Below are 12901 nucleotides of genomic sequence, written 5' to 3' on the forward strand. Positions count from 1 at the left end.
AGGAAGAACCCATTTGACTTAGTGGCTTGATGATGATATAATGTATAAGCGGAAGAGAGTAGTCAAAGATGATTCAAAGAATTCCGAGCTGAGGTGATTAAGAGAATGATAAACCATTCTTTACTAAACAGGAACCAGTTCAACCTGTCGGGTAGAATAGGAAGAGGACAGGGGACTTAGTGAGCCTTTAGTTCAACAGCACCAATAGTCATGTCTGGCACCCAGTTTGACTCATAGGGTAGTTTTGATTGGAGCTGTGGCCATCAGGGAAGGATGTGCCAAAATTCTTGATTATGTCCTTTTTGCTGTTCAGGTTAAATGAGATAAGAATGTCTGTAAGGTGCTTTGGAAACCTTAAAATACTTTGTCAGTGTTATGTTGTTATTGCTAAGTACCAGTTTGCACCCTATTCCGTTTTTTGGGGGGTAACCTTTTGTGAGATAGTGAACTATCTCGTACTGGAGGTATTAAGGTGCTGCTTAGATGAAGAATTTCCTGTACTGGGTAGAAGGTTGTGATATGTGGTCACTCAGGGCTCTTCTAGTTCCAAAGCACTGGAATTTCCATAGTACCTAATAAGGTGATAAACATATAGGTAGTCAGTGGTGGAGAATGAATGCTCCTCAACTACTGAGCAAGGCATTTCAAATACTAGGTGGCTCAGTGACCATACTTCGGTGTTAGGGTGGACGTAGCACAGTGTAGGGGAAATTACTGCACTTGAAATCCAGAGAGACCTGGGTTTGAATCTTGCCACCAACCCTTACTAGCTGTCTGACCAATAGTGGGCAAGTCACTAAACTGTAAAATGGGAATAATAAGATCAGTAGCACCTTCCTCACAGGGCTATTGTAAGGATCAGATAAGATGAAGTATGAGATATAAAGCCTGGCCATATAAATGTCTGCTATTCTTACTTGGTACAGTCATAGTTGGGCAGCTAGGTGTGGGGTCTGGAGTCAGGAAGACTTATCTTCTTGAGTTGAAATCTGGCCTCAGACACTTACTAACTGTGTGACCCTGAGCAAGTCACTTAATCCTGTTTGCCTCAGTTTCCTCATCTCTCAAATGAGGTAGAGAAGGCAATGGCAAACCACTACAGTATCTTTGCCAAGAAAACTCCAAATGGGGTCACAGAGAATCGGACATGACTGAACAACAAATGGTCATCTTTGGAAAACTATATTGAAGTGTTAGGGAATTGGCAATTATAGTGAAATAGGAACACATACTAAATTGTAGGTTTTGGTGTTAAGTAGGATTATATTGAGATCCCAGTGATGGATTTAACTCAAGTCTCCCAAGGGTTCCCTCTAGGTTTCATTTCTCATTTTCTGCTTTGGGCTTAGGTTTCTGGCTGAGCTCACTATCTGTAAAACAGCCAGATCTTTGACACCATTGGTTTTGAGTTTATATTGGGTGAGGAACTAGATAGAGTCATCACCCCAAAAGGCAGAGAAACTTGTGGAAGCCAGAGAATTAAGAGAGAATTAAGGCATACAGCGTCAGTAGTAGGTAGAGGGCCAATTTGGAATCAGGAAGACCTGTCTCTGATACATCCTATCTTTGTGACCATGGGTTGCAAACTACTCAATGCTCTGGTAAACCAACTCTCTAAGACTGTAAATTTTTGATCTGTTTCATTAGCAGAGAGACTCTCTCTATCAGTAGCCTCTATACCCTATACCAGTGAGAAGTGAGACACACATACATTCCTAGCCAAGGTTGTAGGCAGTAATGCACTGCTGAGTACCACAGAAGCATAGATCCAGGATTGAAGGGGACCTCTAAGCCCATCTAGTCTAACCCCCTTATTTTGCAGTTGAGGACATCCAAGACCGTAGGAGATGAAGTGGAACTTGACCAAGGACATATACCAGGAGCAAGTTCAGAATGGGGATTTGAACTCAGATTCCATGACTCCAAGTTCAGCATGTCTGTTCTCTTTCTGTTGTACCATGATCCCTTTGTAGGAGGTTTGAAAATATTTCATGGCTTTTGTTACATTTTTCCCACACTTAATTCACCCTTGGGACCAACACAAAGAGTGAGTTAGGAAGAGATTAGGTTCTAAATTCTCTGGAACTATGTAAAATTCCAGGTTTTTTTTTTTAAATTTTAAAAAATTTCCTACAACCTGATTGCTCTGAGTTACCTTGCAACAATGAGATAAATATCAAAATCAGAAGAAGGTTGTCTTTTTGGGTAGTTCTATTGTGAATTTGAGATGAAGGAGAGGCTGGGAACATATTTTTACTAACTGGATGCAAAAGGACTTCTGAGAGAGTACTTTGATCGTGATTTGTATTAAATTGATGTCACAGTAGCAACCACTTAAATTCATTAACCTTCATGCATTTGCTGGCTTGCCTTTCTCAGAAATGTGCTGGCTACAGAATGATTAGTTTTCGGGGCCAGATCAGTACCCATATAAAACATTGCCGACTGAAAGGTGACCTTCCTTCTCTTCTCTTCGCCACAGATATAAACTATTTTAAAAGACGAGGGGCAGTTGAGTGCACTGAGGAGCCAGGACAGGTCTTGCTGGCAAGTAAAAATAAGCTTCATACCTCACAGAGCACTTTTTTTTTCTCTTAAAGGGCATTTTCCATAGAGCTGACTAGTTCCTCTTGGGATATGTCCTTGAATTTTAATTGGAGGGGCTGGTACTAAATAAATAGGCCAGAAAAGTAGCCCTTCAGGGCTCATTTGGGAATCTGTGTTACTTTATATTTGGTAGGTCCTCATAGTGACAGATGTTATCTTTCAGTTGTAATTGACCAGGTCTTTGTCTGCAAGACTCCTTTGTTTTACAACATAACAAAACAACCACCTTTTTTTTTGGGACCCTGTGGTTTCATTAAAGGTTCACTCTTTTGCTCTCAGAGGCTATTTTTGCATAAACCTTATTCTGAGAATGCAAGGGAGTCTGCTGACCTTTCTTTCCCTTCCTGCAGCTATTTCAGGACGTTGAGGATGCTACTCAGAGAATTCTCCTGACCATCCAGATTGTGGCTTCTTTCTGACTTAGGAGATAGTCATTGAGAGTTGTTGTGACTGAAAAATTCATTAGTCAGCCTGGAGATGAGCATCTCTGACCTTAAGGTCATAGCTTTGGCGTTGGAAGGGATCTCTGAGGCCCTATAGGCCAAACCCCTCATTCTGTTGATGAAGAACTGATGTCTAGAGAGGTTAAAATAACTTGGCCCAAGGTCACACGAGATAGTTGTCGTCAGAGCTGGGATTCAGACTAGGTTCTTCGGAATCCAGGGTCACTATTCTTTCCATTATATTGTATTCTCAGTCCTCAGGTCTCAGACACAAGAATCTTTTTAGATTGTTAGGGCTTGTCAGAGCTTGCTTTTTTGAAAGCTCAGGGTCACCTCCTTGCTGAGATGAGGCATCAGAGCAGGACTTTGTGGAGGTGGTGCTATCTTTATTATTCTGTATAATAATAGCTTGTGTTGTATATAACCCTTTATAGTTACGAGGACCAGCTCTTTACTCTGCATATGACTTCTTTTGATGGTCATTCACAAGAGTCCAGGGAAGCTCCATCTGTTGTAAGGCCAGAAAGTAGAACTGGCTTTTTGGTAAATTGCCTTTACAGGTTCAGGTGTGGTCACTGTTCCCTCAGTCACCATCCCACTTTAAACTATTGATGTTTAGGCTGCTTTTCTGAATGGCTGTGCTGTTTTCCTTCTCTCATACTCACTTATATGATATTTTCCATATTTCTGATATTAGAGGAGGATGATGCTTGATTTGATTTTGAAACACAGGGATGAGGAGTCACCCTCAATCAATGGATGTCCCTCCTTTATCCCCAAGTTCATTCAGGCCCATGGGAGCAATGGTCAGGTACTGCCCATGGCTTATGTACCTTTTCTAAAACTGGCGATATAGTCATAGCTCACACTTGGAGTGTATAGAATACTTGGTACCTGTTATATCTCTTGGGATGCTCACAGCAACCCTTGGAGATGGATACTGTCATGTCCAATTTGCAGCTGAGCCCCCTGAGCCTAAGCAAGTTCTAGAAGAGTCCCAGTCTGGAGTTTCTTCTCATGTCTTTGTGATGGTCAGATAAGTAATCTAGCTTATCCTGCTGGGCATAGAGACATTCCTTAAGGCCTTTCCCCAAAGCTTCAAATGCCTTCTTTACTTGCTGAGGCTTGGGGTACGGGCCTCTTATATGGTCTGTCACCTCCCTTGGAGGATTTCATGGGATTTTTTGAACTCATTGAGTTTTTGTTGATATTTCCTTTTTCAGAGCGAGGGCCACAAAATAATGATGCCAATTGAGAGGCCTGATGGCCTCAGTGGCTTCAGAGGGTGGTAGTTTTTCCCAAGGTCACATAGATACTATCCAAGGTAGAATTTGAACTCAGATCTTCCTGGCTAGGAGTCCAGGGCTCTTTCTACTAGGCCAGACTGGTTCTACCCCACACACGTACAGGCATTTTATTCAGTCTTTTCAGGTATGTTTTAGTTCTTCTGGTTTCTCTGTTTTCCCTGTTCTCCTGACCTTATTATGTACATTTTTTTTCTCCTCTCCAATCCCTGCCTGCCTTTATCAAACAGTACCACATCTCTGTAACAAAGTCCCTTATTCAGAGCTTTCTTGATGGCAAATTCATTTGACTGTGCTATATATTCTAGGACCTTTACTTTTTGTTTGTTTTAAACATTAGAAAGTCAACTGTTTGTCCAGAGGATTTCTAGGGCTCATTTTAGAGCATGCTTTAAGTGAGATGAAGAGGGACACTCCCAGGGCCAGTCTGGACTGGATCCTGTCAGATCTTCTAAGCTGCCTGAACTGACCTTGTAAATTTTTAAGGTTAGTCCCTTAACTGGGTTTTTGTTTGTTTGTTTGTGTTTTTGACCCTGGGTAGAGTTCTGGATAGTTAATCTAACATTCCTCCATCCAAACTCCCTGATGTAGCCCAAACCAGATTAAAATGTAATTGGAAGATGTTTGACAAAAATAAATAAAAATACAACATACGTAATGTTAATTTGTGGTTGTCTAAGTCAGTAATATTCCACCTTTAGGGATCTGTTACTATTTGAATACTAGACCTTTTTGGTCTAGTACACTGTAATGGTCAATATTTTACAGATGAAGAGAACTGAGACTTAAGACTGGTCAGATGACTTCTCTGTCAGAGCCAAGACTTGAATTCAAGTCTCCTGGATGCCAAGATCTCTGTTCTTTCTACCAAATAACCTAACTTGGTTTTGAATACTTACCCAATCCAGAAAACACTGAGAAGCTTATTTTCTCTTTACATATTTTAGTTGATGTTACTTGTTTTTATATCTTCATTTCTGAATATATCCCATTATATTATATATGTGTGTGTATATGTGTGTGTGCATATGTATACACATATACACATAGATACATATATATCAGCAAGTAAGGCTTGATAACTAAATGTAAAGAAAAAGACAAGTAGGTCAGCAAAACCTCTAACACATCAATTAAGCCTCCTAGTCCCTAACCTCTGCAAAGAAGGGAGGGAGGTACATTTTCTCAGCTTTTCTCTAGGGCCAAGTTACTTATTCATTAACATTACACAGCATTCAGTTTTTGTTGTTATTTTTCTTTCCCTTTATATTGTTGTAACTTATGTTTTGGGCAGCTAAGTGGTGAAGTGAATAGAGCACTGGGCTTGGAACCAGAACTGATTCCTTCCTCTTCATGAGTTCAAATCCGGCCCCAGACACTTACTAGCTGTGTTACCCTGGGCAAGTCACCTAACCCTGTTTGCCTCAGTTTCCTCATCTGTAAAATGAACTGGAGAAAGAAATGGCAAATCATTCCAGTATCTTTGCCAAGAAAATCCCAAATGAGGTCATAGAGAGTTGGACATGACTAAACAATAACTTAAGTTTTGTTTTCTTGGTTTCTTTTATTTTTGCATAATTTTATATAAAGCTTCTTATATGTCTTTGAATTTTTAATATTCATTATGTCTTATGGTATCATAATAGCCCCATACATTCATGTACCATCATTTTAGTCATTGTCTACCCAGTTCATGCTCATCTACTTTATTTTTAGTTCTTTGCTGCCACAAAAAAAGAGTGAGCAAATTATTTTCTTGGAGGGATTGTTTTTTTTATTAACTTTTTTCACAAGGTGGTGTGTCACAGTGGAGAGAGTACTGGGTTTGGATTCAGGAAGACCTAGTTTCAGATCTTGCCTTTGACATTTTTATTGGTGTAACCCTGGCAAGTAGGCCTCTCAGTACATTAGCAAATGCTTAGGTTTTCTGTATTAGATCATAGGTGTGGGTGTGCTGTGACCTGGGCTGGTGTTGAGTATTCCCAACCTGAACTCCTGTATGTTGGAGGCCACGTCCACTAAAGTACTGCTGTTGAGTCATCTTAATTTAGGAGTGATCCTGGGTTGAGAAAAAGAACCTGGTAGTAGACTGTAGGGGAGAGTCTTGAGTTGTGGGTTGTCTGCAGCTTTTGTCCCTGGAAGGAACTGCCATTCAGGCCAATGAAATTTCAGGTCTTTGGAGGATTGAAATAGTCTTTCTCAGTTTATCATCATTCTGTACTGTTGGATGAAGAATTGACTATTATTGGCAAAGAGACACTTAAAATGCCCATCTCTGAGAGAGAATGTAAGGATTAGTACTAGGATGCCTCCAGTTTTCAAAAGCATTACAAATATTGTGACCTGCCATGGAATGCAAGAGGGATTTTTCTGCAGTTGCCCCAGGCTTCAGGCTTCAGGCCCAGGTTTCTCTTGACGATTGTTTATTGATTTATTTATTTATTTTTGCTTGATGGTGGCTGCTTCCTTCTCTACTTACCTCCTACCTCCCTCCTCCACTCTGTAAATGTTTACCTGAGGTGTCCTTTTGAACTTTCCTACCTTTATCTTGCTTAGGTGGTAGGTGGGAAATGAATGAGTGAGATTATAGGAGATCTACCCTTGAAGACTCATGAAGATGTTTCATAATTCTGAAGTAGAACTTGGTCCACGTGGCAACTTAAGTTACCTTCTTTGTTTTCTCCAAATTTAATCTAAGACACATTTATTAAGCACCTACACTACATGTGAGAGACAATGCCATGTTCTAGAATCATCATGGTTAGGGGAAGTGTCACTCATTGGCTTTGCAGTGTCCTTCAAGGATTCTGTGGAGAAAGAGGTAAACCTCATAGAATGTCCCTGGAAGTGATACAGACAAATATCTGTGTGTGTGTGTGTGTGTGTGTGTGTGTGTGTGTGTGTGTGTGTGTACACAATCAATCTGTACGTCTAATTGTCAGTTCTTTTTCTGGGTGCAGATGGTATCTTATTTCAAAAAGTTATCTCGTTTCTATTCTGGCTATCCATTGCTGAGTAAGGAAACTGGTCCTACCCTCATGAAGTTTAAAGGTTGTATGACTAATAAGTTTTTAAGATGTTTTAAAGAAGTTGATTTTATTATAAGGCAAATTTATTTGGAAAAAAAAAGGAGAATCCCTGTACAGGACCAGTAGACATCAAATCTTGTCATCATAGTGAGAAAACACTGAGACACTGGTTGGATTTGTATTTGGTACCATTGGTGAGGTTACGAAAGAAATAGAGGATGTTTGGCTCTTGGATCTCCCAAGAAGACCCTTGGAAGGAGGCACTGTTATGGGATTCCAGGAATGTTGAACTGTGAGTCTGGAGACCTGCATTCTAGTTCCAACTCCAGCTACAACATGACCCTGGCCAAGGCTCTGGGCCTCATTTTTCTCATCTGTAAAATGAAATGGCTGGACCACATTATCTTTAAGATTCCCTTCAAGTGACAACATGCTTTGATCCTTAGTTGATGATTAATATAGTAGTATAGTAATATGGGCCAAGTGGGTGCTAAGTTGTAAAAGTAATCCAGTGGATGGTCACTCTTTAATCTGAGAAGTTTTTGGAGAAGAAGTGAGTTCTAAGCACGTTTTACAAGGAGGTGAAAGATATGAGTTCAAAGGCTGATAAATTCAGAGGTATAAGGGGACCTTTCCAACCTCTTCATTTTATAGATGAGGAAACTGAGGCCTCTGAATTAATAGGAAGACAGGTGTGTGTGGGAGACTGGGGAGAGAAAGCATTCTAGATCATAGATACAGATTTAGAAGAAATATTAGAGACTCTCTGCCCCAGCCCCCTTATTTTACAGATGAAACTGAAGCCTAGAGATCAAGTGATTTATTTTCCAAGATCATACAAGTAAAATAAATAGCTGAGCTAGGATTTGAGCCCAGGTTGTCCGATTCTTATCACCAGCGTTCTTGGCATGGTCAGAGGCACAGATACAAGAATTAGCAAGTGACTTGTCTAAGAACACACAGGAAATAAGTGGCTGAGTTGGGCTTTGAACTCAGGTCCTCTACAACAGCTAGGTGGTACAGTGGATAGAAGTCAGGAAGACTCATCTTCCAGAATTCAAATCTGGCCTCAGACAACTTAATAGGTGTGTGACCCTGGGCAAGTCACTTAACCCTGTTTTCCTTAGTTTAACTCATATAAAATGAGCTGGAGAAGAAAATGGCAAACCACACCAAGAAAACCTCAAATGGGGTTACAAAGAGTCAGATATGACTAAAAAATGACTGAACAACAGCCATAGCATGTTCAGAGGCAAAGACGTAGGAATGAGCAAGACTTTGTAATCTAACAAGCAGATTAGCTTGGTTAGTGTAGTTGGAGGAGAAGGAAACAAGACAAATGTAGCTGCTGAAATTAGGGAGCATGCTCATGTAGGCTTTTGAGGCCTGTCTTCTCCTTCACAGGAAGAGAACTTGGGAAATTTTCCTTCGTAGTTTCCCATCCTCATCTTTTATTTTTTTCTGAATTGTTATCTCTTTCCTCTATTTCTTTTTTGATAACCTTTACCATTCTGCTCCTGGGGTAGGTAGGTGGCACAGTGGATAAAACAAAGGTCCTAGAAACAGGAAGACTCATTTTCCTGAGTTCAAATCCAGCCTCAGATATTTACTAGCTGTGTGACCCTGGGCAAGTCACTTATTCCTCTTTGCCTTAGTTTATTCATCTGTAAAATGAGCTGGAGAAGGATATAGCAAACCACTCTAGTATGTTTGCCAAGAAAACGCAGAAGGGGTCACAAAGAGTCAGACGAGACTGAAATGATTGAACAAGAACAACAACTGTTCTGCTCCAGTTAATGAAGACAGTCAATTATTTCTTAATCCTTGTTCGTTTTGGAAAGCCACCTTGGAATCTGTTTCCCCAGTACTTATGTCTGGCATTGGTAGGGAGCCAATGCTCAGACTGGCATGCCTCCTCCCTTCCCCAATCTGTTACCAACTACAGTAAATTCACACAATTGAACCATTTCCTTCATTTTAATTTCATGGAGTGACTCACTGGCTAGCTGCTTATGAGTTTCTCTTGACTATTTAGGGCTCACCTTTGCTCTCCTAGGAGTCAGAGGAATGGACTGGAGGTTTGGGTGTTAGATGCTTTTAAATGTGATTTGTTAACTCATTTCTTCCTTCTTTCTGTGCAGGCCCTGTTTTCCAGAAGATGCACTATTACAGATATTCTAATGCTGAAGTCAGCTGTTGGTACAAGTATCTTCTGTTCAGCTACAACATTGTCTTCTGGGTGAGTGTAAGAGGAGGGCTTCGCTTCTTTCTTCTGTGAGGCTCTCAGAGCAATAGCTGGATTGAGGGCCCTGGAGGAGGTGTTGATTAAACCAGGGGTTTGGCTAAAAGTGTAGAGAATGTGTAATTCACTTCGTTCAGGCTAGAAGGGAAGGTTGGAAGTAGCTCTTTTAGAGGTTCAGGGAATGCCTCAAGAGGCCACATTTGACTTCTTTTTTCAATATTCACACTTCCCATCTGGGCTGGAAAGTGGGTGAAAGAAGAGGGAAATTCATTAAAGAATTGCTTCATTTTTTAAAGCTCAGTTTTTCTACAAATGGCTCTCTACAACCTTTGTTGATTTTTCAGTGCTTTTAACAGTGAGAGCTTCCGGAGCGGAGATAGTGAAAATGGGGTGGGATCAGAAGTAATCTGGGCATTGTATAGAACTGAATTTGGGCATCAAGGAAGGTGTATTATGAGCTGAAGGAGACATTTGACCCTGGAGAAAATAGACCCCTCCTCTCTGCATGCTGCTTTCTGCCTCCGGTTAGACCTTAACCTAGCTACGATACCTCCATGTATGTAGTATTCAGGGCCATTGAATTACAGGATGGTACAGTGAGAGAGCCCTTTTGGAGCCAGAGAAACTGGGTTCGAATCATAGCTCTACCTTTTTCCTTTCTTACGTGACCCTAGGAAAGTTACCCAAGATCTGTTGTCCTCCATTTCCTCATCTTTAATTGGACTAGATAAAACCTGAGGTTTCTTCCAGTTCTAAATCTATAATCCTATAAGCTTCCCCAACCACCAGACCTGTCCTCCCTCCTGACATCAAAACCAGTATTTTTGACCCTTAAACATGGATTACTCTTCTGGGAGCAGGAAATAATTTCAAACTTGAGAACACGACTAGTCCACCGTTGAATGGGTGTAGCATCTAAAGAAGAATGTTTTCCCGGCAGCGCCTCCTGAGATGGCAGGACTGTAATCTTAAAATTACAGCGCTTTGACATCTCCATGGTAATTAAAGAAACCGCACCACCCACCACCATGTTTTAGTGTGATTTCCATGGGTGGCTGACACTTACATCAGGCCAAGGAGCCTTAGCCTTCTGATCTTTCTTATATACATATAGCAGCATCTTCCTCCATAGTATTCGTGATGCCTGATGCAGTTTTAAAAAATTCCATCGCATTCAACTCTGGCTGAATACATATTTCCTGTCCCCCTGCAGAATCCTAGTCATCTGTTTTCTAAGGCTTTGAAGCTATTTTTCCTCCTTTTCCTTTCATGTAATCTCTTGGCTCCTTGAGTCTTGTACTAGGTTTACCAGTAACACATTTGAAGCACCAGATTCAGATAGCAAAAGTTCATTACTCTGAAATTATAGCAGGTCCAGCTGGTGATTGAAGGTGGCTGCAATGTTATCAGTGTTGTGCAGAATTGGAAATGTATTTGACTGGAGTTAATCGTTTTTTCAAGTTAGCATGCAATGTTAGGACTCAAAAGCAAAGGAATAACGCAGCAGAGAAGCTGGTGCTGGAAATCACAGTCCTGAGAGAGATGGCCTTTTCTGAAGAGAGACAATGAGGGTGACAGCCCTGTTAGGTTCATAGTAGTCTCTTGTCTTAATCTGTGGGAATATTGAGCAGGGGGCTAAATGGATTTCCTGTACTGGGTGGGGGGCAGGGGAATTAGTGTTGAAAGGGAGTGAGGCTGGGGAAACTGTATTGGATTCAGAGTCAGAAGCCTTGTATTCAAATTCTGGCTTAGATGATTTATTCAGGTCTTAGTTTCCTCTTCTATAAAATGGATGAGATAGATGGCTTCTAGGGTTCATTCTCCTTCTTGATTAATGATCCTAGAATGTCCTCCAAGTTCCTAAAATACCAGCTCTAAGTCTATGAATTTGTGATCATCCTTAGGAAGAGAGGCAGGATTAGGGGTAGTAGAAAGAGCCACAGACCTGGACTCTTGAGTTCAAGTCTTATGCTAAACTAGCTATTTGAACTTGGCTTACTTAGGGTTACTAGGCCTCGGTTTCCTCACCTGCAAAATGGGGATAATATCCTTTGTTATGAGGTAATTCCAGGGATCTGCTGGAGCCAGCTGTGACTGGAGATCTGACTGTTAAATTTTCAGCACGAACATTTATTTATATACTAGAAATCAGCAAAGTGCTACAAATCATGGTTTGAGTTACTGTTTTATTGATCACCTAGACTGAAGAAAGTGATGCAGAAAATATTAAGTATGTCATGAGCATGCCCTCTTGTACCCTTCCAGGAGGCGACTGTTAAGCCTGCCACTGAGTAATTGTGAGATTAAATAAATATAGAGGTGAATGTGCTTTGAAACAAGTTTTAAAGTAACCTAGAGAGTTCAAACCTTTACCTTCGGTAGACAAGTAGGATCATAGATTCAAAGCCAGAAGGGACCTTGGACATCATCTACTCTCATTTTACTGAGGAAGGAACTCAGGCGCAGAGAAGTTAGATGGCTTGTTCAAGATCAAACCAGTAGTAAGTGTCGGAGCTGGGATTTGAACCCAGGTCTTCTGATCCCAAATCCAGTACTTTTATCCATTCTACTTCGCTTGTCTCTTTTTCTTTTTCTTTTTTATTGTTATTATTTTTATTTTTTTTATTATCTCTTACTTCAATCCTGCCAGCTCAGTCCTGCCTCACTTTGATGACCTGTGATTGTGGGTGTGGCTGCTTCCACCAGTGATTCTTAGTCACAACCCCTTTCCCACTTAGTAGGATGGCCTTTGAAGGGTGTAGTGGCTGAAAAATATCCTCACATGGCTAATCTGGCCAGGATCCTCTATTAACTGAACTGTCCTCAGACTGGGACACACAGACAGACGTTGTTTATCTCATCCTCCATGTCTAAGTTGTACTAGAGCTTGTGTTCTGCTGAGAAGCCAGAATTGGCTTTCCATTTCGATGAGGCATCACACGAAGACTTGATTGTCTATTATTAGAAGGGATTTTCATTTGGCATAATTGTAGATCATGATTGCTGAGGGGATTTAGTCTTACCCAGATGAGTTGTTTTTTTAAAGGTGAAATCTCCTTTGGGCAGCTTACTATATCAGATGGCTGTTAGACAATTGCTAAATAATCTTCCGAATAGAGAGATAGCTGGTGTTGTGAAAGGACCTCTGATTTGGGAGTTTCAAGGCCCTGGGTTTGAATCCTGTCTCTGTTACTTCGAGGCTGTGGGCCCTGGAGGGATGTCAAGACCCCTCCCTGGAAGGTTTCCTGAATTCAAGTCTTGAACTTGAACACTGAA

At 40.9% G+C, this 12901-nt stretch overlaps 1 protein-coding gene across 3 annotated transcripts in view; it reads left to right on the plus strand.

Annotated features, from left to right (window-relative positions):
* The window catches only part of TSPAN14 (tetraspanin 14), an 85722-nt gene that overhangs the window by 35703 nt on the left and 37118 nt on the right, over positions 1-12901 (plus strand). For all 3 annotated transcript variants that reach the window (XM_078150883.1, XM_020977340.2, XM_078150884.1), the window contains one exon: positions 9525-9622. In XM_078150883.1, the coding sequence (XP_078007009.1) occupies positions 9542-9622 (81 nt within the window). In that variant the 5' untranslated portion in view covers positions 9525-9541. Of the gene's footprint in view, positions 1-9524; positions 9623-12901 lie in introns of those variants that run through there.

The sequence above is a fragment of the Phascolarctos cinereus genome, unplaced genomic scaffold (genome assembly GCF_003287225.1).
Source record: "Phascolarctos cinereus isolate Bilbo 61053 unplaced genomic scaffold, phaCin_HiC Scaffold_3;HRSCAF=262, whole genome shotgun sequence".
NCBI lineage: Eukaryota > Metazoa > Chordata > Mammalia > Diprotodontia > Phascolarctidae > Phascolarctos > Phascolarctos cinereus.